This window comes from Panthera uncia (assembly GCF_023721935.1).
Source record: "Panthera uncia isolate 11264 chromosome C1 unlocalized genomic scaffold, Puncia_PCG_1.0 HiC_scaffold_3, whole genome shotgun sequence".
Classification (NCBI taxonomy): Eukaryota; Metazoa; Chordata; class Mammalia; order Carnivora; family Felidae; genus Panthera; species Panthera uncia.
In genome coordinates, this window is record NW_026057584.1 from 62,580,089 (window position 1) to 62,607,374 (window position 27,286).

Here is a 27,286-nt window from a genome sequence, read left to right on the forward strand (position 1 = left end):
TAGAGAGAGACAGAGCATGAACGGGGGAGGGGCAGAGAGAGAGGGAGACACAGAATCGGAAACAGGCTCCAGGCTCCGAGCCATCAGCCCAGAGCCTGACGCGGGGCTCGAACTCACGGACCGCGAGATCGTGACCTGGCTGAAGTCGGACGCTTAACCGACTGCGCCACCCAGGCGCCCCAACATTTATTCATTTTTGAGAGACAGAGAGAGACAGAGCATGAGCGGGGAAGGGGCAGAGAGAGAGGGAGACACAGAATCTGAAGCAGGCTCCAGGCTCTGAGCTGTGAGCACAGAGCCCGACATGGGACTCGACACAGGGCTCGAACTCACGAACTGCAAGATCGTGACCTGAGCCAGAGTCAGACGCTCAACTGACTGAGCCACCCAGGTGCCCCTATCAGACACATTAAAAAAAATTTTTTTTTTTAATGTTTGTTTATTTTGAGAGAGAGGGAGAGAAAGCACGAGCTGGGGAGGGGCACAGAGAGAGGAAGACACAAAATCTGAGGCAGGCTCCGGGCTCTGAACTGTCAGCACAAAACCTGACATGGGGCTTGAACTCATGAACCGTGAGATCACGACCTGAGCTGAAGTTGGACACTCAACCGACTGAGCCACCCAGGTGCCCCTTGAGGAGACTGCTCTTGTAGAGATGTGGAAGGCATTTGCCTATGGGCTGGAGGTGCTAAAAGGTCTCTTGGCCCCCAAACGTCTCTCATCTTGGCCAAAGATGTCTGCTTTGTCATCGTTAGAACCAGTCCTTAGGAGTAAGACATTGTTTCCTCCTGAAACTCTGTTTAAAAGGGTAGAAATGTTTACCCCTCTAGAGCAGAGGAGTTTGGTGAGATAGCCATGCAGGTAAAAGTTTGCTAGAGCAAGGTTCACTGAGAATGAGATCCAAAACTGGTATGGTTTGATGGGGGATGAAAGTAGGGAGGAAGCTGCCAGAGGTGAGAGGTAGTCTTGGAAGGGAGTCAACTTCATCTCAACTGGGTTGCCTAAATCAGCATTTCTAGGAGAAAAAGGTCTTAGGATGATTTTACAGGGAATTTCTATTGTGAATCTGTCAAGTGGACTTCAAAGATAGAACTTCTTACCTTCTACTATGGCTCTGCTTCCTCAAGTTGGCTGTATTTGAAGTAGGACCTTAAAAGCAACAAAGTTGTAAGGCTCTATCAGTCATTCCTTAGCGATTCATCAGTGCCAAGTAAGATGGAGAGGAGGCTTCTGGATTGTACGTTGCAGTTATGATTTTTCTAGACCATAATGATGACTATTGATAGGTATTTCTGGTTTTGTTTTTAGCATGTAGTAAATAAAAAGAATTTGCAAATGAATAAAGTAAAATGCACATATTTCTTAAGTCAATTGTTAAATGGTTGATTTTTTAAATGTTTTTTTAAATTTTTTTTATTTTTGAGAGAGAGAGAGAGAAGAAAACTGCAAGTGGGAGAGGGTCAGAGAGAGAGGGAGGCAGAGGATTCAGAGTGGGCTCTGTGCTGACAGCAGAGAGCCCCACACAGGGCTTGAACTCACAGACTGAGCCATGAGATCATGACCTCACATGAAGTCTGATGCTTAATAAACTGAGCCACCCAAGCGCCCCCAATAAATGGTTAATTTTTGTGTACCAAAACTCTGAATTTTTTTTCCAGTTCACTTCTGCCACAAAAATTTACCTCTTCCCTAATATTTGGTGCAGTGAGGTGTTGAAAGAATTTGCAAAATAATCATTGAAAGCCAAGATTCTGGTGAAAAACAAAATGCGTGGTTTAAAAATTGAACATACTAACTGGAAGGCAGTGAAAGTTAGATGATTCTCACTGTAAATAATTAAACCCAGCAGTGCAGACAAGAGAAAACGTGGGACTTGAGCTCAGAGGGATACATCTTGTATTGAAGGCTTTCACTTCTCTGTAAGGGAAATCCTAGAGGTCTTTAATAGTTGTTGCCGATTGTGAATATGTGCAACAAAATCCCACTGTAATCCAGATTTATTTTTCAAACACTTTGCTGTGATGGAAGGAATGAGAAAAGGGCGGGAGGGGAATCAGGTTTTATCAAGACCCTTGCGCTCTTTCCCTTTAGCAAGTGTAAGCGTGATTTGTCACAGTGACCTGGGACTTTGGTTCCCTCCAGAGCCCTCTTGTACTGTGGGTGCTTTGGTAGATCAAAGACAATTGGCTTTATTTTATTTTTTTTCAGAGAAGCAGTGGGTCTACTAATTGAGAACTGGGTAGCCATGAGAGACATGGGTTATATTCCTTCTGATTGGTTTTCTTATGCCTCCCCACCCCCTTTTCATTGAGGTGGGGGGGGCAGGTGATTTGTCTTAATTTTTCTATCTTTAAAAAAGGGAATAAGGTTTCATAGTTTTTATGAATATTGGCATTATGAAGTGCTTTGTTTTATTTAAAAAATTAACACAGACTAAAATAGACTTTGTAGTGTGCAGCTCTATCAGTTTTAATATGTGTATATATTTGTGTAACCACTACCACAGTCAAGATTAGAACAGCTCAGGGGTGCCTGGATGGCTCAGCCGGTTGGGCAGCCGACTTTTGGTTTCTGCTTGGGTCATGAACTCTGGTTCATGGGTTTGAGCCCCGAATCGGGCTCTGTGCTGATGGTGTGGAGTCTGCTTGGGATTCTCATTCTCCCTCTCTCTTTGCCCCTCCCCTGCTCGCTCTCCCTCTCAAAAAACAAACAAAAAAAGACAATTTAATTAAACCAAAAGAAATTAAAAGATTAGAACAGCTCAGTAATAACGTGCCCCTCACCCCCATTCCCTCACACGATTTCTTTGTAGTCACACCCTCCAAATAAGTTCTCAAGTTATTTTTTTGAAAACTCACTTTCTCATGTGAAAGTCTCCATTGCCTTTCATTTGCTCATTTTTACTTGAAGAGTGTTCCTAGCTCATTTTTTAAAGTAATTCAAAATGACATGGATGGTAGGGTTGCAAGGCTGCTTCTCCCTTATTATAAAAGAGGAAAAAACCCTGGAAAGATGGCAGCTCTTTCAGTATAGCTGTATAGGGGAAAACACACACACACACACACACACACACGTGCGCGCACACACACACACACACACACACACACACACACACACCAAACTTGGCTTGTTGCTAGATTGGAATCTGCAAAGAAAACATGCTCAAGAAATCTCCCTTGAAGAGGGGGACAGAGGTTTATTTTTTATTTAACGATTTACCCCTTGACACCTGGGAAATGATTAGTTGATGTTTTCAAAGAAGATTAAGTCAGTGTGGTTAATTAACTGTAGTAATCAGGTGACTTAAATCAATTAACTCCTTGTTAACAATTTCTATCAATTTTGTAAATAAATGACTAAATCAGTAAATTGTACTCTTGAGATTAAAGGGTATTTCCTGATTTATTTTATTGATGACAAATTAGAGATGTTCTCCTTCTCATCTCATTTCCTCCCTGCCAACCTTACTGTTACAAATGAGAATTCTCAAGGTAGCTATAGTTTGAAAGAACACACCAGGTTAAGTTTTAATATATGACTTTAAAGAAAAGTCAGGCTGAAGGACACCTTTGCTCTATCTTAGCAGATGTTGAAAGAATCACTTAGGGAAATGAAACTTAATGAGTAAGTGTGTGCATAATAATATTAAGGGAGAATGTGAGTAGCAAATAAACTGACTGCAGGATAAGCTCTTACTATTAAGTTTTAAAAAATTTTATTTTCCTTCCTTTTTCTAAGTTAAAACTGAATGATGGATATAATAAAATGAAACAGAATTTGGCTTTTAGCTAGAAATAACCTTTGGATATCTTAGGTGCTCTATTTAAAGGGAACTTATAAAAATAATTGGATTTATTGATTGTATTAGTCTGTAAAGCTTAACTGTGTTTTAAAAATATCATATAAATATACAAAAAAATGTTGTTTTTAGAATTTTTTAATTGAAGGGTGCCTGGGTGGCTCAGTTAAGCACCTGACTTGGTTTCAGTTCGGGTCATGATCTCCCGTGTGGGATCCAGCCCCAAGTAGGGCTCTGCGCTGACAATACATAGACTACTTGGGACTGTCTCTCTCCCTCTCTCTCTGTCCCTCCCCTACTGATGCACTCTCTCTCTCTCTCAAAATGAGTAAATAAACATTCAAAAAAAGAATCTCTATAATTGAAAATTCACTTCCCCGCCTATAAGATTTTATTATGTCTTCATCTCCAATGAAACATGTGAGGTGGAACATTAAAAAATGATCTCCCATACCCTCAAATACGCCATTGCATTTCCTAGAAGACATGGAATATTCCAGGGATTTGCCCTGTATACCAGGTGTTTTAAGGTTGTTTAGGATTGCTTCAAGAAGGAATATTTGGCATCTTGAATAACTTTTGAGGAATTAGTATGTATTTGCAAAAATTCTATGCTAAAATAAACCACATTTTCTAAAGAGAAAATTCTTAAAGTTTCCTTGAATGTACAGAAAGTAGCCTAAATTGTGGGAATGCACTGAAGCCAGTGATATAAATTTAAATCTCTGGCTGCTAAGTAAAACTTTGGGCTCTTCCCGCTGCCCCTTCTCCACCTGCCCAAGGATCCTCAATCTCAAGGGTCTACCCTGGACATGGTTAACTTGTGGCCAAATCCTTTCTGGTGCTGGGACACTGCCTGGTGTTGGAGTTTGGAGACTTAGCTTGCTTACTTTCCAGATGTGTGCCCCTGGGCCACTAGATCTCTCTGAGCTTCAGTTTCCTTGACCTATACAATGGGTGTTAGTAATTTCTACCCTGCAGGCTCCTGGGAATATTTAAAGGACACTGTGAACATGTAAGTTCTTGGCACTTGGTGAGCATTCAGTAAACATTTGGCCCTACAGGGAACCTGGTGTTAAATCATTCATAGTTGACCAGCTCTTGGTTAGGTCAGTGCAGCAGAACAGCCACCATGCTGTGGTCTTTTGAAATAAAGGAACCACTTGTCAAATTCTCTATCCATACAACTTTCTGGGGAAAAGTATATCTTTTTTTTTTTTATTTTTTTAAGGAGGTGAAACTATCAGACAAAGAAGAAACATTAGAAGACAAGCCTTATAATCTGTCTTTCTACTCCAAGAACTTTTGGTTCTTCACTTTTCAGGTCTTGAAAGCACAGATCCCAAAATGTAATGTTACAGAAGGTTTCAAACTTCTGAATGGATCCAGTATTTCCATTTCATGTGTTCTGTATGTGTTTCCTAGAAACTTGATCCCATGCAGAGTTTACTGATGAGGTCTTTGTAACTGAGAATAACAATGATACTCTCTACTTAGCCCAGTGAAGAACCTTGGGGCTAAGTAGAGTTGGGTGTGTCCCCTGGTCAAGGAGAAGGATTTCTAGGGGGAAGAGTATATTTGAAGATGAACACTTGGCTTTGTGAGAGGTTTTAGGCAGAATGTGTAAGAATCACAATCAATGATGTGCTTTTTCTTTTGTGGTAGTGTCTTTTTGTTGCATGAAACTAGAGCAAGGTCAGTGAGGGGTGTTCAAGGTCAGTTCAAGGGGGTGAGAAAGCTATCAGCGAATCTAGTTTTGGTTAATAATCAGTGAATATTATCATTAATGTATTTATTCCACAAACATTTACTGAGATCCTATTGTGCCTAGAAGTGGAGACACGGAGGGATAAGATGCGTAAATAAACACTTGTGAGAGGTGCTATAGCAGAGGTTTGGGAACACAGGAAAGGATTGAAGTCAAGTAAGGCCTGAGGGGGCCAAGAGCCAAGAAGACCATAAAGATGGCTGTTTGAACTGAGTCTTCAGGAGGGTGTGCCAGCAGGAGATGGAGTTGGAAGAGTGGAGTCTGGTGACACCGTGGAGGACTTTGTCTGTCAAGAAGTTTGGTGCCTTTGAAGAAATGTAAGGAGGGAAGTGCAACAGACTTTTGTTTTGTAAAGATAATGCTTGCTGCAATGAGGGAAAGCAGATCAACCAGTTAAGTTAGAGGAGCCACAGATGATGAGGGTGGAACCAAACCTGTGGATCTGCAGGTGATAAGAAATGTGGAGAGTCACCATGGGATAGAGAGAAAGCTTTTATTTGTGGCTTTTTGGGGATAATTCATGTTATTTGTTTTATAAGTTGATATGCTTATTTATGGGAGTATTAGACATATCTTTTCAGTGTACATCCATGTTATATACATTTATAACTACTTGATAGTATTTTCTTGAATCCTTTGTTTTAAACACTTCTACCTCATTGACCATCTAGGCATGGTGTGTGATGTCTTCTGTGGTTTAGCTCACTGACTCCTAGTTGGTACAGCTCACTTAAGAGGCATCTAGAAATGTGTAGGCTTTTTTTTTGGGGGGGGGGGGCGTTGTCATAATGCCTGAGTGTCACTGCTAGGCGTTGAGAGGAGGGATGCTACACTAGCTGCAATATACAGGACAGTTCTATACTACAAGGAGCTGTCTAGTCCCAAATGCCAATAGTATTTCTGTTGAGGGTCCATCTTGGTTGACAGGGAGTGAAGGAAGGAATAATACTATTACTAATAACTGACATTTTACTGAAACTTACTATATGCCTGTGATATAGTCACCATAGTTATATGTTCAATCCTTGTGTCAGTTTGGGGAGGTTCTATCCCCATTTTATAAATGAGCACACTGAGACAGAGTAGGAGGACTGGCTCTGGGTCTTGCATGCTTAATTAACTCTAATACCGACTGAACCATCCAAGCGCCCAATTCTTTAACTTTTATTGAATACATACTCAGTTTAATACAATAGATTGATCAATTACAAGAGGACAGTGAGAAATACATTTGCATGGTGTGCTTATACTTTATTAAATATCTCAGAATACATCTCTTGGAAACATTTCATCCAGTTTAGTAGAATATTAGCAAAGTATCACCTCCAAGTATTTTTTAAAATATGGAAAATGATCACATTTATTGATTAGGAGAAACTCTTACTTGATGGCAAAACAGTTGGTGCTCTATAGATGTCTTGTAAATTGAGTTGACTCTATGGAGGCACTAAGTGGTTTTAGAGGGTGCTATGATCTTGAAAATTTGGTTTTTACTTCATGTAAAAGGGAATCTGCCTCAAGCACTCAAGGTCTTTGTAATTTGAAGGCATGTGTCAGTGATACAGGATGAAAAATGTGTCTCTTTCTTGGACATGCCTTACACTTTCTGGCCTCTGCCAGTTCCAGTTTGTTTCCTCTGCCAGAAATACCCATCCCTCAGATCTGCGGACTGGGGCTTATGCACTCCTTTCTCCACAGGGCCTTTCTCGATTTCCACTCAATGTTATCTAAACCTCTCTTACAGCACTTATCATCATACCATGAATTATAATTATTTATGTATGTATTTTATCTCCTCTAGAATAGGACCACTAATGCTGAGTTATGCCTGCCTCCCCTGGTATCCTGTGTCTGGAACAAAGCCATGTGGAAGCAGGAGCTTGAGAAATATTTGTTTTGGTAGATATTTAAAAGAACCACATGAGTGTAGTAAAGCAACTCCATCACCTAGGAGAGGTGATAGGACTGTTGTTGCAGAGAGGATTTTGTTTGGCTTGACCGGATAAACATTTGTTTTTCTAACCAGCAGTAGAAGGCTGGCTTGGTACTCCTGTGACTCCTGTCTTCCTGCTCCACCATACTCTGGTGGTGCAATCCATCCCTAAGGTCACCTCATTGTCCGAAATAGCTGCTGTAGCCACAGCCATCACTGCTCCGTGCCAGGTAGTGGAAATGGAGGAGGAAAAGGAAGAGTGTGCCTTCTGTCTTTAAAAAGACTTCCCAGAAGTCCTGTACAACACTTCTGCTTGCATTTCATCTCCTTGATTATGACTTAATCCCATGACCACACTTAGCTGAAGTCTGGGAAATGTAGCCTTTTAGCTGAAGACCTGTTCACCTGAATAAAATTGAGATTCTCTTTCTGAATAGGAAGGGGGAATGAATATTGGGGTAGGCTACTTTGGTCTTGGCCATAGATGGCCAGGTAACACTGGGCATTTGTTCAGTGTTGAGGATCACATTTTGGGAGAGACAGAGACCATTTGAAATGAATTTGGAGGAGAGAAACAAGGATGGCGAGAGAACTGGAGGCTATGTTATGGGAAAAAGGCTGGAAAAACTAGAGCTTCTTGGGGAGATAAGAGGGAACAAATGGCTGGCTTTCCCCAGACATTTGAAGGACCATAATGTGGAAGAAGGATAAGCCTATTTTAAATGGTTCTGAGGGATAGGAAGGAAATTGTTGGTGCATAGCATGCACCAATGGAATGTTGGAATTCTACTTTAAGGTCTCTTTTAACCTTTGACCTTATGTAGTAGAGCTATATTACTGTATATATGTCTGTGAGTCTCTGATTTTAAGGTTAGAAATACTGCTTGTTCCCTGGTTTCTTTATATCAAAATCAACCCCCCGCCTTAAAAAATATTTTTTAGAGAGAGAGAGAGAAAAAGGGAGAGAGCTCAAGCAGGGGAGGTAGGGAGGGAGAGAGAGAGAGAGAGAGAGAGAGAGAATCCCAAGGAGGCTCTGTGCTGTCAGCACAGAGCCTGACTTAGGGCTCAGGCTCACAAACTGCAAAATCATGACCTGAGCCAAAATCAAGAGTTGGAAGCTTAAACCAACTAAGCCACTCAGCTGCTCCTAGAATCCCCCTTTCTTTCTTTTTTTTTTTTTTTAAGTTTTTTTTAATGTTTATTCATTTTTGAGAGAGAGAGAGAGAGAGAGAGAGAGAGAGAGAGAAAGAGCACAAGCAGGGGAGGGTCAGAGAGAGAGGGAGGCACAGAATCTGAAGCAGGCTTCAGGCTCTGAGCTGTCAACACAGAGCTCGATGTGGGTCTTGAACCCACCAACTGCGAGATCATGACCTGAGCCGAAGTTGGACGTCCAACCGACTGAGCCACCCAGGTGCCCCGAATCTTTTCTTAATGGTTGTTTTAGTGGTGATACAGTCAGCAGTTTACATTTTGCAAAGCACAGGAATTTCCTCTTGCCAGATGTGGCCTCGGTTTCCTTCATGCTTGGCTTTCTTCAAAATGTCGTGGAGTAAGAAACAATTTCCACACTTAGGGTGTAGTGAGAATTGTTAGGTTGTAAACACTTAATATGAAGGTTTAGTAACTTCATATTTTTTAACTCAATAATTCAATAAATACTGTCACTCTCAACTTCTTTGGACTGAGATATCTATGTACTAAACAATTTAAATACCCCTAAAATGTAATTGTTTAAATGTCTTAAAAACAGCTATTATCAACAAAAAAATAAGCTTTCAGAGAGTTTATTTCACTAAGTAGTAATGTATTTTTGAAAGTGCATAGAGTAGACACATGCCTGAAAACTTGCCTATCTTTGTGAATTAAGTTCTACTCTTCTAGTTCAGTTTTATTTTGAATGCAGATACATTTTTCTCTTCTAAACTTCAGATATAAGAAACAGTTAAAGAGAGAATATAATTAAAAATTTTTTTCTTTTAATGTTTATTTTGAGAGAGAGAGAGAGAGAGAGAGAGAGCGCGCGTGCGCGCGCGCGCAAGTGGGGGAGGGGCAGACAGAGAGGGAGACACAGAATCTGAAGCAGGCTCCAGGTTCTGAGCTATCAGCACAGAGCCCGACGCAGGGCTTGAATTCACTGCAAGATCATGACCTGAGCCGAAGTTCGATGCTTAACCAACTGTGCTACCCAGGTGCCCTGAGAGAGAATATAATTTAAGATGAAACTGATAATTTAGTAATAAGGTATTATTCAAATTTCAGTATTAAATCAACTTTTTTTGGGGAAAGAAGCTATCATAATTAAGTTAATTTAAAAAGATTTTCAAACTATGTTGCAATTATGAATATGGAAATGCTAGAGTATGAGCAAATGTGTATGAAACAAACTAAAATTCAAAGGGAGACAATATATAAAGGACCAGAAAACACTTGTCTAAAATATTAATAATAACTAACATTTGTTGAACACTTAGTAATGTGCCAGGCTTATACTCCTTTTTCTATCTTCATATTAACCTCATAAGTAAGAGCTCTTATTATCCCATCTAAAAAGATGAGGAAACTGAGGCGTAGAAATTAAATAACATACCCGCCATAGTGTTATTAAAGCAAGAGCTGGGGTCTGAATCTATCTAGCCTGTAGGACTCCAGGGGCTGGCTTCTGGAAAATTACTTGGCTTTTGAACAGTCAGTCTTCCCTTCCTCCCTCCTTTTTTAGAGTAGTATATCAACCACATTGCTGGCTGGTTATTCAGACTTTGTGTTTTAATCTTCAACAGAAAAGCTGTTGGCTTTTAGACATACTGGGCTGATTGGAAGAAGGGAAATACAGACTATTACATTTGCTATGCATGCATTCCTAAAGTTGCTCTTTGATCAGCAAGCTTTGATCAGCATTCCTTGATCAGCAAGCTTTGTAACACTGGGTGGGCCTCCTTGTGTGTACCTGTATGTGTATACAGGCGTATGTACGTGTAGATTCCATATTGGGTGGAATTGGTAAATCTTGCACTTCTAGTGGAAGGAGTTCTTTGAGTTACAAATAAAGTAAGGGGTTTCAGTTTACAAAAGAACCCAAATAATAGTATTTCAATAAATTATCTTCATTTGTTATTTGGGTCTCTCTAGGCCTTTGGAGTCATTGCTTTTGCAGTATTTCTTTAGTGCCTTTCTCTTCAGCCCAGAGTAATCTAAGACACGTTCACTGATGCAGAGATGACACCAAATTCTCCCGGGAAGCCCTTTGAGTGTGTTTTAATTGGGCTGTGCTTTTATGGAAAAGTGCTGTCTCACTGCTGATGAGGTTTTGGCACCAGCAAAGATGGCCTTGTACAGGTACCACCACCTATGTGGAGTCCTGATAAGACACTCTATCCCCCTAAAATCTGCCCCACCAAGCTGGTGAAGAAGGTATTTGTGCATTAGAGAATACCTAAATGCCACCATCAGAAAATTCATTCCTTTGCAGAAGGGCTCCCTATTTTCTGCTGTAAATGCAAATACCCAAGGAAGGGCTTTAAAAACCACTTAAACTTTGCTGTTAATAAGTCACTGGGAACAGATTTGGGGGTCAGGGGTGAGAGCCATGAAAGCTGTAGCCACATTATGGGGATCCAAGGGACAGAGAAGAAAAGGATTTTCAGACAGGAGTGTGGGGAAATGAAGCGGAGGTGGGGCCATTTAACTAGATAAGGCCCTAATTGCCTCATTCCTGGACTATCAGAAGAGCCTTTTAAGTTTAAGTTGCTTTTCCCTTCTTCGTAACTTTACCCACCAAACTTAGTGAAGTGTTGAGTGCTCTTAGTAAACGGTGAGCATAGCCCTCCTCGGGGAAGAACTGGCTTCACTTAAGTTTCTGGCAGGACTTGGGGTGGTTATACTGGTTTGCTTAAGGAGAGCCAGTCTGTGGCCTTGTTCTCTTCACAAAGGTGTCCTGCCAGTTGTTGTTGTACCTTCTTAAGAACACACAGATGAAAAGTCTGCCTGAGCTTCAGTCCGTGTTGGAATTTGGAGCCTCTGCTCTGTGAGGTTGGAGAATACTTAGGAAGGCGGTAAGGCCTCAGGGAAGCCTAAGGCTGGGGTCATGTCGCTGGGATATTTTACTCTTCTTTTTGAAGGGATTGGATGTCCGAGTTTCATAAAGCCTTTCTCATTCAGCTAGAAGCGAACAACTTTGTCATCTCGAGTTTTCCTTTGAATGTATTGTAAAGGCATGATCACACATGATTTTAGTCAAAAAATGCTTGCATTTTGTAGCATTTTTCTATAATATAGGAGAAAGTTTAGAGAACTAGGATAATGAATATCTTAATACTTGTAGGAAGAATTTGAAATACCATTCTTTTGAACCTAGGACCTGCAGCATTTCTGAACTTTCTAAATGGAACAATTTTTAGCTTAGTTTCACTTGATTAAAATCCTGAATTTCTTGGGATGCCTGGGTGGCTCAGTTGGTTGAGTGTTGACTCTTGATTTCTGCTCAAATCATGGTCTCACAGTTTGTGGGTTTGAACCCCGCATCGGGTTCTGCTCTGACAGCATGGGGCCTGCTTGGGATTCTCTCTCCCCTTCTCTCTGCCCCTCCCTCTTACCCTCTCTCTCAAAAAATAAATAATTTTTAAAATCCTGAATTTATTTATGACCTTCATTTCTTTATGTCCATATAGAGGCATACACTGAGGTCAATAGGAAAACTTGGGAGTTCATTGTATAGTGTAATAATGACTCAAAGCTCATTCTGGGAAAGCCTTTATATGTATCATCAAGTGTGTGTGTGTGTGTGTGTGTGTGTGTTGAAATTATACACTTAACAGTATTCCACATACAAACTCCAGAGGATCACCTAAAGAGAGTGATTTTAAAATAGATGAAATAATAAAAAATGGTCATTGTGGGAAAACAGAAAGATGCATAAAGAAAAGGGAAACTGGTGGCAGCCTTGGTTTTGGGTCTAGCTTGACCTTTGTTTCCTAGAATAAATCTTGATTTTCAGTCTTGCCCTTGACCCCAGACTTGGCTATTGGATACTTTGTTCTTGGGCTGGAGGCAAAGCAACCACCTTGCTCTCAATGCTGAGTGAGCTTCCTGGAAGCAAAGTGTGCAGGGTTGGGAGGTTTTCTCTCAATTAGAACAAACAGCTCTTATCTGGTGGAGGTATTGATCCTGGAGTATTTTATTACCTAGACTGTTACAATGTTAGAATTGGATGACAGGTGGGAGTACCCAGGAGGGAACGAGCCTTCGTGGAAGGACTGTATTTCTTTTTTTTTTTTTTAAATTTTTTTTTTAATATATGAAATTTATTGTCAAATTGGTTTCCATACAACATCCAGTGCACATCCCAAAAGGTGCCCTCCTCAATACCCATCACCCACCCTCCCCTCCCTCCCACCCCCCATCAACCCTCAGTTTGTTCTCAGTTTTTAACAGTCTCTTATGCTTTGGCTCTCTCCCACTCTAACCTCTTTTTTTTTTTTTTCTTCCCCTCCCCCATGGGTTTCTGTTAAGTTTCTCAGGATCCACATAAGAGTGAAACCATATGGTATCTGTCTTTCTCTGTATGGCTTATTTCACTTAGCATCACACTCTCCAGTCCCATCCACGTTGCTACAAAGGGCCATATTTCATTCTTTTTCATTGCCACGTAGTATTCCATTGTGTATATAAACCACAATTTCTTTATCCATTCATCAGTTGATGGACATTTAGGCTCTTTCCATAATTTGGCTATTGTTGAGAGTGCTGCTATAAACATTGGGGTACAAGTGCCCCTATGCATCAGTACTCCTGTATCCCTTGGATAAATTCCTAGCAGTGCTATTGCTGGGTCATAGGGTAGGTCTATTTTTAATTTTCTGAGGAACCTCCACACTGCTTTCCAGAGCGGCTGCACCAATTTGCATTCCCACCAACAGTGCAAGAGGGTTCCCGTTTCTCCACATCCTCTCCAGCATCTATAGTCTCCTGATCTGTTCATTTTGGCCACTCTGACTGGCGTGAGGTGATAGCTGAGTGTGGTTTTGATTTGTATTTCCCTGATAAGGAGCGACGTTGAGCATCTTTTCATGTGCCTGTTGGCCATCCGGATGTCTTCTTTAGAGAAGTGTCTATTCATGTTTTCTGCCCATTTCTTCACTGGGTTATTTGTTTTTCGGGTGTGGAGTTTGGTGAGCTCTTTATAGATTTTGGACACTAGCCCTTTGTTTGATATGTCATTTGCAAATATCTTTTTCCCATTCCACCGTGGTTGCCTTTTAGTTTTGTTGGTTGTTTCCTTTGCTGTGCAGAAGCTTTTTATCTTCATAAGGTCCCAGTAATTCACTTTTGCTTTTAATTCCCTTGCCTTTGGGGATGTGTTGAGTAAGAGATTGCTACGGCTGAGGTCAGAGAGGTCTTTTCCTGCTTTCTCCTCTAAGGTTTTGATGGTTTCCTGTCTCACATTCAGGTCCTTTATCCATTTTGAGTTTATTTTTGTGAATGGTGTGAGAAAGTGGTCTAGTTTCAACCTTCTGCATGTTGCTGTCCAGTTCTCCCAGCACCATTTGTTAAAGAGACTGCCTTTTTTCCATTGGATGTTTTTTCCTGCTTTGTCAAAGATGAGTTGGCCATATGTTTGTGGGTCTAGTTCTGGGGTTTCTATTCTATTCCATTGGTCTATGTGTCTGTTTTTATGCCAATACCATGCTGTCTTGATGATTACAGCTTTGTAGTAGAGGCTAAAGTCTGGGATTGTGATGCCTCCTGCTTTGGTCTTCTTCAAAATTACTTTGGCTATTCGGGGCCTCTTGTGGTTCCATATGAATTTTAGGATTGCTTGTTCTAGTTTCGAGAAGAATGCTGGTGCAATTTTGATTGGGATTGCATTGAATGTGTAGATAGCTTTGGGTAGTATTGACATTTTGACAATATTTATTGGAAGGACTGTATTTCTAGCATTGTGCTGGTGTTTTACAGTCCTCTTCAGTCCTCACCTGAACCTGATGTTGTAGGTCAGAAAATTTGCAGGTTAAGGAAACTGTGTATCAGAGTTCATTAATTTTTTTTTGAAAGTTTATTTTGAGAGAGTGAGCAGGGGAGGGGCAGAAAGAGGGAGAGAGAGAATCCTAAGCAGGCTCTGCAACTGTCATCACAAAGCCCAATGAGGGGCTCGAACACACAAACTGCGAGAGATCATGACCTGAGCTGAAACCAAGAGTTGGATGCTTAATCTGTTGAGCCACCCTGGTGCCCCATGTATCAGAGTTTAAATCCAGGTCCCCCAAGGTAAGTCAGTTAAGCAACAAATATTTATTGAGTGAAGAGTCAATTGTTAGTAAGGCAAATAGTTCCTACCCTCATGGAACTCAGAATGATGTAGGGACAGTCAGTGCTATTGCAAGGGTTGAAACCCATGTGTTATGTCTCTTGGCTCATAATCTAGTATTTTCTGTATTAGTATCTTGTTTTAGCTCTTTTTTGTAAAATCTGAATTTGTTACTAAATTTAATTAAAAATTTCTTTAATTATTGCAATACCTAAGGACTCATTCTGAATATCAGCACATTCATTCATTATCTAATTTACAACTGTAACCATAGATATCCAATTTCCAGAATTGAGACAGCCAACTAAAAATTCTTGTTTTTGACCAAATCCTTCATGTCAGTTTATTTTTTGGTTGCCTTTTTAAAAAATGTAATATAAACAATATTCCGATAAGAGATGGTTTTAATTATTTATGTCAATAAAGGTTTTATTGTGTGTACTTTCTAGTATAGTTTATTCCTGGAATCATTACTTTTTTCCAGCATTGAAATTCTAAGGTTTTATTTTAATGCATGGTTAAAAGTTTAAATTTATAATGACAGTAGGTTTTTTACTATCATTATTTATTGTGTTTATAGTACAGATTAGGTAAAAGCTTAGGAAATGCACTCCACATTGTTTTTCCTGCTTCTGACAATCACCACAGATAAACTTATAATTTTATTTAAGCTGTTCTTAATATTAGGACACTAAAAATTCACCATATGTAGTCAGAAACCCACACCCCATTTTATCACACACAGGTATCAGTTGGAGACAATATAGTATTGTTGATTCTGTGTCAATAAGCTATTGAGTTGTTTCGAGTCATGGTAATCACATTATAATACAAAGTGATGACATTTATAGAGACTGGAAGTGATTTGGAGACCTATAAATGCTCTTCAGCACAGGCATAACAAACCCGGGCCAAGGGACTCTTACTATAACAGATAACCAGCTGGCGAGGTATGTCCTAAAGTTATTTTTGCTCAATCTGTTAAGATCAGTACAGCAGAGAAGACAAGAAATTCATTCAAACGTGAAAAGTCTTTGCAAATATAACAGATCCTATTTTATAAATTCCCAAGTTAACAAAGGCAGCCCTACCTTTGACTCTGTATAAGGAAACCAAAATCATGATTATGTTGTTAGCAAATTGCTTATAATAAAAATTATAGCTTTTGATTTGTGGAATCAGATGTTCTTATAGCCTTTTGGGGGGGGTGCAGAGTACTTTTTCCACTCTAGAGTAGTGCTGGATATAAACACGGGATCCCGTCCTTTAGTGAATAAGCAGAGAATAATCTGAACATATAAATAGGCTCCCAAGGATTTGAGGTTGACTTCTTCCAGTCTGTCTGGTGTCTCATGCCAGGTCAGTATGGAAGATGATTGTTGAAATGTTAATTAGATCAGAAGAAACAGTGCCTCTAAACAGTGGCATCCATTATCAAAGTTCAGAAATTACCAAGATTTCAAGCCTTTATCATCTTTTGGAAATCATCTTGGCCATACATACACACACACACACACACACACACACACATAAATTTTTTTAGACTTTTCTTTTTAAGTTTATTTATTATTTATTTTGAGAGAATGAGAGAGAGAGAGTGGGGGAGGGGCAGGGAGAGAGGATGAGAGAGAATCCTAAGCAGGCTCTGCACTGTCAGCACAGAGCCCAATATGGGGCTCCAACCTACGAACCATGAAATCATGACCTGAACCCAAAATCAGATGCTTAACCAACTGAGCCACCCAGGTGCCCCTCATCCATATATTCTCATGGATCATATATAGTTTATTTATTGAATGTCATCTGGGTACTAGCAGGTACTGTACTAGGCACTAGGATTACAGAAGTATTTAGTCCCACCCTTAGGAGCTCGCAGTTTAGAATTATGCTTTGTTCATGGTAGGATTGTAATTGAATCCTGCCACCTTACCATTTACTCTTCCTTTGGTCACTTGATCTCATCTACTTCCTCTGTTCTTTACTTTTCATATATCAGGTCACGGTGGGAGAATTTTGAGCTTCTGTGTATAAAATTCTTTCTGAGCTATAACTTGTCACTAGAAGGGAAAAAATACAAAAAAAGTGTAAAACAACAAAAATTGGTTAATTTTTTAAGAAAGATAATAACACCATACATTTTTATTAAAAATAATGACGTCAGTTTATCAGATGATTAATTATCAGTACTTATTCCCAAGAACAGGTTTTTAAACTTACTGGTGGAATTATTTTCACATTCTTGCTGCATAATATTTAAGAGTTTAAGAAAGTTCTTTGTTGGCAGAAACCCTACATGCCCATAGCTAAATCATTAAGGTTGAGTCATACGTGTGTGTACCCCCATTAGTCTCCTAACAAATGAACTATGATAAAAGTCACTGTTTGTGTCAATAACAATGTAATGAGCCCCACAATAAGTATCAAAACTCCTGATCAGAGTTGTCATCACACTTGTTTATTGACATGGAAACATTGTTTGCCTCAGAGTAAATTATATATATGTATATATGTGTATTTATGTATGTATTTTATATGTAGTATATCTGATCTCTACTTTTTGAAAATGTACACATTAGAATCAGAGGGTTGTTTAGTTCCTAGCATGAAATTTGTGACCAATAAACCCACTTAGCAATTACATCCTGGTCCAGTCTGGATTTGGGACAAAGCTAAATAAGAATGAGTTAACCAAATTGAGGTTAGGGTTCAAGATGCTAGCTCTTATTAAATTCAGTGTCTGGACACTGATTATTGACCATAACACCTCTCCTTTCCTCCCTCTTCCTTTTTCTCTTCCTTCTATTTTTGCCTCTTCTTGCTCTTTTCATGCCGTCAGAGCTTGTTGGTGTAACTATTGTAATAGTTAAGAATGAAGTAACATGGAATAGAGGAGAAAGAGTACAGTGAGGTGTTTGTAAGATTCAGTCAAGAAGGTCTATTTAGCAGTTACAACTGATTTAGTCTGTGGCTGTAGAGAATCACCAAATCCACCACCAGTTGGGAATTAATTTCTCCTTCTGCTGCTATTGTAATTTCCAGTATCAAGCCATTGTCCATTTGATAACCTGGTGATCTAATCTGCTTGTTAAGGTGACCAAATTAGTAGTGATATTTGCAACTTTAACATATCTGTTTCAATTTGATTTATGGTTCAACACTTGGGGCTAATGCATCAAGAAAACCTTAGTTTGTTGCTGTCTGTAAACTTTGGGTTGAGAGTGGGTCTTTTGCACCATTTATAAGCCATAGGCAGGAAAGCTGCCTGCCTGGAGATGACTGTAGTCCCTTATTTCTCACAAGTGCCTAGTTTCTTTTTTAGTATTTGATTCTATTCAACCATTTTCCAGTAATTCATATTTGCTAGTCACTAAGCCATATAAGAATACTTGGGGCAATTGGGGTTGGAAGTCAGCACTTAAATCAGGGTGATTTATAGTTTTTGTACAAGGCCTGTTAAATTATTATGTGCTGAAGGGTATTTTAGACTTTTCTTGTGTATAGCGTGATTCATTGGTTCCTTACTTACCTGAGCAGGCGACTGTTTCAAATTTTCTTCTGTTTGGATAGTGTTCTTTATGGCATCCCGTAAGTATAGCTCTTTGGCCATTAGAGAGGTAGAAAACCAGGTAGTCCCTTAGAGGGAGTGGGGTTGAAGGTCTTGGACTTAGTTTTCTTCCATGTGGAGGAGGAGTCCATCCACAGGAAACACAGTGACTGAGCTGATACAGAAAATACTACATGAATTACTTGGGGAAGTACAGAAAAGACTAATACAAATATAGTGTCAGTGTTTTGGTAGTGGCTGCCAGGAAGTTTTCATTGCAGAGTGTTCTGGGTAAAATCTTGGAGAGTCCTTTGAATGTTTTAAGCACTCATGTGATTGCCAATTTATATTTTATTTCAAAATTTTTAAGTGTAGCAGAGATTGGGTAAGGACATTTGAAGAAATTTTTTGTTATGATAATTATACAGGTGGAAAAAGTTTGCCCCATAAAGCAGATGTGTCTGTGATTTTGTTTTTCCTAACAATGATCCTTTTACATTAATGAAGAACTGCCTGAGGATTTCAGATTTTCAGCCTTTTTTTTTTCTCTGTGTGACTCCCCCCACCCTTGAATGGGTAAGCCTGTGGATGCACTGTGGAACATTCCAGGGTGAAGTAGACCTCCCTGGAACTTAGATTCTTTATCACACTCCCAGGGGAGTTGATTTCAAGCTGCTGGTACTAGGAGCTGCAGCATATTGCCCAATCCCAGGCCCTCTTATTGCTGGGTGGGAGGGAGTGGGATTGCTGTTTAAGAAATTTTATTATCTTCAGAAGGGAAGAATTTATTATAGGGGTTTTGGTAGATGATCTCTTTCATGTGGATTAAGATGTTTTGAGCTCTGAATGTCCAAGCTGCTTAGAGGTTCTAAGTTGTTCTCACCTGGGGGTGGTACCGCCACTCTCGAGTGATGTTTGGACATGTATGGGGTGTTATTGTTGTCACAGTGACCCCGGGGAAGGGCACTATTGGCATTCCACATATGGGGGCCAGAGGTGCTATACATTCTGCTTTGCCTGGGGCAATTAAATAATTGTCCCACCTTAAATGCCAACTGTGTTCTCTTGAGAACCCCTGAGAAGTGTGGTTTTATTCATAATGCTCAGGAGTACTGCCTGAAAGTCTGCTTGTTGGGGTAGGAGGTGCTCAATGAAAAATAAGTGGGATGTGAGAGACTAGGGGGAAGGGGAGGAAGGCAGGTAGCTTGTGTTTAAATGAAAATGGGAAATAGCTCAGTAAGTACAGGTGGAAACAATTTCCAGATTGAGAGGCTGCTCTGATAGGGCCTCACATTATTCTGCTGGCTTTTGGTTATTGGAAAGGCACTTAAAAAATCATTAAGCGAATATTTAAGCAATGACTGAGATCAACTATCTTTTTTTTTTTTTAATTCTTAAGTTAGTTAACATACAGTGTAGTCTTGGCTTCAGGAGTAGAATCCAGTGATTCATCTCTTATGTATGACACCCAGTGCTCATCCCAAAAAGTGCCCTCCTTAGTGCCCATCATCCATTTACAACCCTCCGTTTGTTTTCTGTATTTAAGGGTTCTTTTCTGGTTTGCCTCCCTCTCTGTTTTTATCTTATTTTTCCTTCCCTTCTCCTATGATCATCTGTTAAGTTTCTCAAGTTCCACATACAAGTGAAATCATGTGATATCTGTCTTTCTCTGACTGACTTATTTCACTTAGCCTAATACCCTCCAATTCCACCCACATTGTTGGAAATGGCAAGTTTTCACTCTTTTTCACTGCAGAGTAATATTCCATTTTATATATATATATATATATATAGAGAGAGAGAGAGAGAGAGAGAGAGCGAGAGAGCACGCACATCTTTATCCATTCATCAGTCGATGGACTTTTGGACTCTTTCCATACTTTGGCTATTGTTGATAATGCTGTTATAAACATCGGGGTGCATCTGCCCCTTTGAATCAGCATTTTTGCATCCTTTGGATAAATTCCTAGTGATCAGCTGACTGTCTTGAGGGATGACTGAATTCCGTAGGCTGGATGCTCAGATGCATTCAGCTGTGAGAGGATGGTGGGGAAAGGACAGTAGGATACTTTTGGTGTACCTGTAGAACTTGCTGATCATTTAGCATGCAAGTGGACCAGGCCTGGGGCAACTTGAGGGGCTTCAAGATGAGACTCATCTCTGCTAGCAGCCTCTCAGTGAACCACTGACCAGCTTGCTCACTGAGCTCATTTATGCTCTGGGTCGGTTTCTGGGGAAAGAAATAGAGCCCCAAGCCCTTCTCATGGTCAAAGTCTGTATCCTCCTCCAGGCTTACATCTACCCAGAACCACTGTTAGTTTTTTAAACAGTTACTGGCACTAGTGATCTCTAAGCTTTCTTAAAGTTGACCCGTTTGATCACATCACTCTCTTGCTTGACATTTTCGGCCCTTTATTGTCCATCTTCCCAGCCTTGTTGTCTTCCACTTACAAGTAGTTCCTTATGCCGTGGAGGCCTGCCCATTAGGCCTTTACCCATGATAGGCTTCTTGCAAGTTGTTTGGATGCTACACAAAGGACTGGTCCTTCCTCTTCACTTACCCAAATACTGCTCATCCACAAAGGCCCAGTGAAGTCTTATTCTCCTTCATGAAGCCTTCTCTAATCACTCCAGCATGTGGTATTAATTTTTTTCTCCTTGAGACCAGTTGATTTTTATTGTCTATGTTGCTTATTTGGAACCAAATCCTCTACAGTCATATGGCACAGCTTTGGAATCAGTCTACCTAGGTCTGAATCCCCACCTCACTACCTACTAGTTGTGAGATTTTGTCAAGCCTCAATCTCCTCATCTATGAAATGGGGCTTTTAATACAATCTCAAAGAGTTGTGATAGATAAGTGGGATAATCTATGGAAAATACTTAATACATGGCTAATTTATATTATATGTTACTTTTGTCCCCCCAGAATTTATAAACTCTATTAAAAAAAAAAACCCAACCATATCTTAACTTTCTTTGTTTCTTCCACAAGCTCTAGAACAATGTTTTGCGTGTAGTAGGTATGAATTTTTTTTTTTTTTTGGTGGCTTTAGTGAATCTGACATATTCTTTTGGGTCTCTCTCTTTTTTTTTAACTACACTTACATGATGTGTATACATGATCACTCATTGAGTGGCTTTGTGAGTTCTGCCTCAAAGTCCTTGACTTCTTGAAATGTCTTGAAATGAATGTCTTCTTGAAATGAATCAGGTATCAGGGCTCTGAAACACTATTTTGGAAAAAACAGTCAACTTAGTGGTTTGTAAACTACATTAAAAAAAAGCCCACAAGAATTCTGGCCACCTATTTGACAATCTGTTATGAAAACCAGAATGTTGCACAGAAAAAGAGTAGTAGGTTGGTTTGCTGGGCATGTCTGGTTTCAGTTCCATCAATCGAGTCCTTGACAATTTCACCAGTTGATGTTAGGCAGAGCAGGTCTTCCCCACAGTTTGTTACCCTTGCCTGTCATGGCTGCAGTGGTCAAGTTTTGGAAATAAGCAAGTGACTCTAAATCTTTGAAGGGAACTGGCTTTGTTGGTGGGGTTAGGGTGTGAGAATTGTAGCGAACCATCACCCAACTTACAAACACTGAATGTATGTCAAGGGAATAAAAATAAAGTACAGAAAAAGTGAAGAAAGAATTATGGATGAATTAAGGAATTGCCTCTTACATTTGTTTGAGCACAGCGAAGGTAACACTATTAACATGTCATGTACTTTTACATGACGTATCTTTATTTATTTTTTAATTTTTTAATGTTTATTTTGACAGAGACAGAGAGAATGAGTGAACATGGGTGGGGGAGGGGCAGAGAGAGAGGGAAACACAGAATTTGAAGCAGGCTGCAGACTGAGCTGTCAGCACAGACCCTGATGTGGGGCTCGAACTCACGCCATGAGATCATGACCTGAGCTGAAGTTAGATGCTAAATCAACTGAGCCACCCAGGTGCCCCGTCATATCTTTAAAAAGAGTACATGCACCTCCTCTTCCTCAGGTAGACCAAGAATCTGGAAGAACCAGCACATGTTTAAGAGGATCTAACAGGAAAATAGGATTTGCCGTAGAAATTACCTTACTCTGTTCACTTTGGACAATGTTCCATTGACTACAACTTGCCTTTCTCTTTTGAGAAAAGAATTTATGAGAGGGAAAAAAGAAACTTTTACAGGAAACGGTAGGAGAATCAAACCTTTCAATATGACTCAATTTTTTCCTTTTTCTTTTTTAAACTTCTGGACATTCTTCTTTCAAGTAATTTCAAATTTTTCCAGATCTCATTTTCCTTTCTTTGGATTTAAGATAGCAAACAAACTCTTAGAGTGTTACTGCTTGCCTTTATGGTTTTATATGTCTAATGGTTTTACATATATGATACCAAGAGGCTGAATCTTACGAAGAGGAATTTTCGTTACCTGATGGATACGTGTTGATTATTCCATGCGGGCCTAGCACTGTGCTAGAGGCTAGAAAGAGTACAGAAGTGGTGTTCTAAATTCAGTACTATTTCCTGCACTGGGAAAACAAGTGACTTCCTCCTCCCTCTAGGCATTATCTGTTTCTCTAACACATTCTTGGTCCAACACTTAGACCAGGAAGCTTGGGATATGGCTATTTATAAAGAAAGGATTATTCTTGTTTTTCTCCAGCTTGGGGCTTTATAAGGTTGGAAAACAAGTTTATTCTCATGTCTAATATAATTTTTCTTGAAGAGATTGAAACTGTTGCTTTTGATTGGCCAATTTCCCTAGGCCCAATAACTTTATATGCAATGTTTGTTGCCAGTTATACCACTCTTCTCCAACTGAATCATACCACATATGATGTGGTCGGGATTCCACACAAGCCCAGTTCACGAACTCAGTTAATGTTGACAGCAACTTTGGAAAAAAAGTCACATTTTTACATTCATTCTCGAGCTTGGTGGAATCATTTCTGTTTCTTTTCCTTTTTGCTTTTTCTCTTTTCTTTCTTTGGTGTAAGGGAACACAGAGCAGTGGTCAATGCGGCACAGATGCCTTTGGACCTGAACTATAGGTGTCAGGTCCGAATTCTTGCATTGCACATGTTTGCTATTTGATCTCGGGCAAGTGACTGAACTGCTCTGTGCCTCAAGTTCTTTATTTGTGAAGTGTTCATAAAAATGATGTCTATCTCATAGGGTTTTTATGGAAATTAAATGACTTGAAGTTGGCAAAGTGCTTACAGTGGTGCATGCCATTTAAGCACCATGAAAGTATTTTTCTTTTCATTTATTTTGATTCTTGGAAAAAGCCAAGGCTTGTGCTGGGGAAATAGTGTGTTTTCTTGGTCCCAGTGGTTTCTTGTCAATGGCTGCCTGGTTCCTAACAAAAGATTTTTATTTCAGTGTGGGTTACGATGTTTTCCTCGTTATTGCAAAATTACCTCTTGGTTAAAACTGGATTGACTGGATATGAATGTTTAGAGACCGTTTGTTGAAAACAATTTTTTTCCTTTTGCTCTATTTAGATTTTTTTTTTCTTCATAAACTGTTTGGCTCCAGTGTATGAAATCCCTCTCCTCGCTTATTTGGACTTCAAATTATTAAACAATAAGGTGTAGATACCTGTGGCGGGTTGACTTATGTAAAACAAACCGAAATCTGAAAATAAAGTGCATACAGATGAATTGAAATCGGGGGCACCTGCCATTGTTATCAGACCTGACCCAGACCTTTCCCTAGTAGTTTGCTTCTAAACAGCACATATTCTCTTTATAATAGAGTGAATGACAGGCTTCTGACACCAGTGGAGCACTTTGTTTGATTGCTGGGAGGCCACCCAGCAATGATATAGTATGGGTTTGTTTTTCCTGGAGAGGTATTTCCAAACAATAGTCATTTGGGAGTTACAACAGGCATAGAAGGTAATACTGAAAAGGTGAACTTGATGGATGAATTATCATGGATCTGTTGATAAAGTGAGTAAATGGAGTTTGATATATTTCTTTAGATAACTGAGTATCTGGGAGATCAATTATGAAAAAACTCTAACTAGAAAGGATTAATTGCAAAATTCCTCCTACCAGTTTTGGTTTGCATGTGTTTTATGCACTTGGCTTTGAAGTGCTTTAAAAAGTGACTTTTGGGTATCTATTTCTTTTTATGATGTGTTTAACTTCATATTTTAGGAAAAATGAAAAATAACCTTAAAATCTGACTTGTAATAAAAGTTGCTTAAGGATTATATATATTTTAAAACAGGCAATAAATTGCTTTTTGAGAATTTTCTTCTGTAAGCTCAGTTTCTAAGTTTATGCTTCTCATTTTTTCATAGCAATATGAAACTCTTTGTAAGTAGACTGACCTTTAGATTGTTACCATTTTTCAACCAGAAATTATTAGATACTAAGGGAGACAAATGTACTGAACCTACAAATGTATTATGTTGGATTCCTAACAATAGACCTAATTGATAAAAGTGATTTAATATATGTTGTGTTAATAGCTAAACCTCCAAAGCCCCTAATCTCCCATGGAAATATTGCTTTGTAGAACAAAATCCAATGAGAAGTTCTGGGATTCCAGAGTGAATTTGTACATTCCTTAGGGGCATTTTTGCAAGGGAGGTTGTTGTGTTTTAAAGGTAGTTGATAAGAGACCTGCACCACCAACCCCAGACCTGCACCACCAACCACCATCGTGCATTAGTCTATAGAAGGTATTTGGGTGTACGTATTCCTGTACCACTCGGTACCACCATTTAGCCAAGGGAAGTTTCTGACCATTTGCAGCATACATTATAAATCAGGATGTCACTACCAGACAATCAGATTTGAACATTCCATGAACAAAGTAGCCTATATCCCCTAGGAATAGATCACTTAACTATGTTTATGTCATGCTGTTGATATGCCAGCATTTACACAAGTCAGGATAGCACATTGTTTATTTCTCTTAGGAGTAGATAATTGATCTGTATATTTACCTAATTTTTGCTTAATTAACCAATAACTGAAATAGGTAATTTAGCATGATCACTGAAATACCTGGGGAGAATAATTGTATTCTTTTAACCCCCCAAATTATTCCTACCACATTGGGCTTGTGAAAGAATAATTTTGTATCTTCTCCAAGTTGGGCTGATGTTGGCTGCTTTCTTTAAAAAAATTTCCTACTTGGCACATGATACCTGGGGAAGTCACTGGTCACATATTTGGGGACTCAAAGGATTTCCAACTGCCTAATTAGTCCCCTGGGGAGACCTAGGATAATTGCTGGTTATATTGGTTGTATGAAATAAACTTGTTTAAGTTATATTCTCTTTCTGGTATCACTAGGGGATATCACTGCCACTTGGGAATGTAGTAACTTTGGGGGGCAAATTTGTGCCCTCTCGTGGGGTACAGAGATTTTTCTTTTGTTTGTTTTTTTGGCTTAAAACAAGCAGAGATGAGCTTACAGATCTGGCATCCTACAAATGCATTCAACAAAAAAGCCAAAATATTGGTCTGAATCTAAGAATGTAGGACCATAAATTGCTATATATGATTTAGTAATAAAAATGCACTTAAAAAAATAAAGGGCGAAGAACTGAAAAAAGGCACAGTCAAGCAAATAAGAACTTACTCATGATGTTATCATTCAGAGATAAGCACCAATAACATTCTGGTCTTTCTCTACACTCCGTATGTAACTCTGTTAAAGGTAAAATTATACATCCTTGTCTTTGTTATATGATATAAGTTTTTATCCAAATCATTTAGAAGTTCTACATAACTATTTTAATGAGTTCTTCGTATGTTAATATAAAGATAAGAATTTTATCCTTTTTTTGAAATTATTGAATATCTAGGAAGCTTGCAATTTAGTAATGTTGTGATTAAAATCTGCATACAGAAATCTTTGTCTAATTCTCTGATTAGTTCCTTAGGGGGGAGAATACCTAAAAATAAAAGAACTAAGAAAAATCACTTTTAAAAAGCAAGATATATGTTGTCAAATTGCTTTCCAGATTGGTTACGTCAAGATATACTGTAGTGAACTGTGCACAAAAATGACCATCTTCCTGCAGACCCTGAAACAGATAATAAAATAACCATTATAAGAATGTTTTCTTCATTTTATTTTATTTTATTTTAATTTTTTTCTTTTATTTTTTTTCTTTTATTCATTTTATAAATAATTTACGTTCCTTTGATTACTAATTCATTGAAAACTTTTATTTTTATAAAACATTTGTATTTCTTTGAAATATCTATGTGGGTAAGTTTTTTTACTCGTTTTTTTTTTTTTTTTTTTTTTTTGCATGTGGCATTATAAGAATGTGACAGTGAGCATTTTCGCTGTGAAGATGGGCATTGTATCCCTGCAACCTGGAGGTGTGATGGGACCAGAGACTGCTTGGATGACACGGATGAAGTTGGCTGCCGTAAGTGAGGAGAGGCCGGGCCAAAGTAATATAAGTGCTTCCTGGTGAATTCAGCTGTACCAAAGATACAGTTGTACCTTTAGTGATAGATTCACGACTGGGCTCAAGTCTTTTGAGATGTCTGTTGTTGAATAGAGAACTGATGGCATTAATGATTCTTTTAGTTCTTTGAAGGAAGGGCTTCAATTCACATCCATTTCTATCTTACCCTTATCCCATGACCTTGATATGGAAACAAATTTGTGAGTAGTTTCCTAAAGCCTATAATAAAGTATTTCAGATTATTCACTCTGGAAATTTTGTGCACCAACTGTGATTTGTAATTCAAGGAGGAGTCTTTTGTATAAAGGACGTTGTGTAGCTTATGCAAATTACACAAAGAGATCACAGAAGAGGTTAGTGTGGTCTTAAATGTTTAAAAAAATTATAGTTAAAAACATATATTGTAAATCCAAAGTTTAATAACAATCACTTTCACATATATTCACATATATTTCTTCATTTAATTCTGTCAATATTCTGAGATAGGTTTCAAATTAGGAAAC

At 39.0% G+C, this 27,286-nt stretch overlaps 1 protein-coding gene across 1 annotated transcript in view; it reads left to right on the plus strand.

Moving 5' to 3' along the window:
• Positions 1 to 27,286, plus strand: part of LRP2 (LDL receptor related protein 2) — a 200,288-nt gene that overhangs the window by 13,637 nt on the left and 159,365 nt on the right. Inside the window, exon 2 of the mRNA XM_049616085.1 lies at positions 26,634 to 26,741. Within this exon, the coding sequence (XP_049472042.1) occupies positions 26,634 to 26,741 (108 nt within the window). The remainder of the gene's footprint in view (positions 1 to 26,633; positions 26,742 to 27,286) is intronic.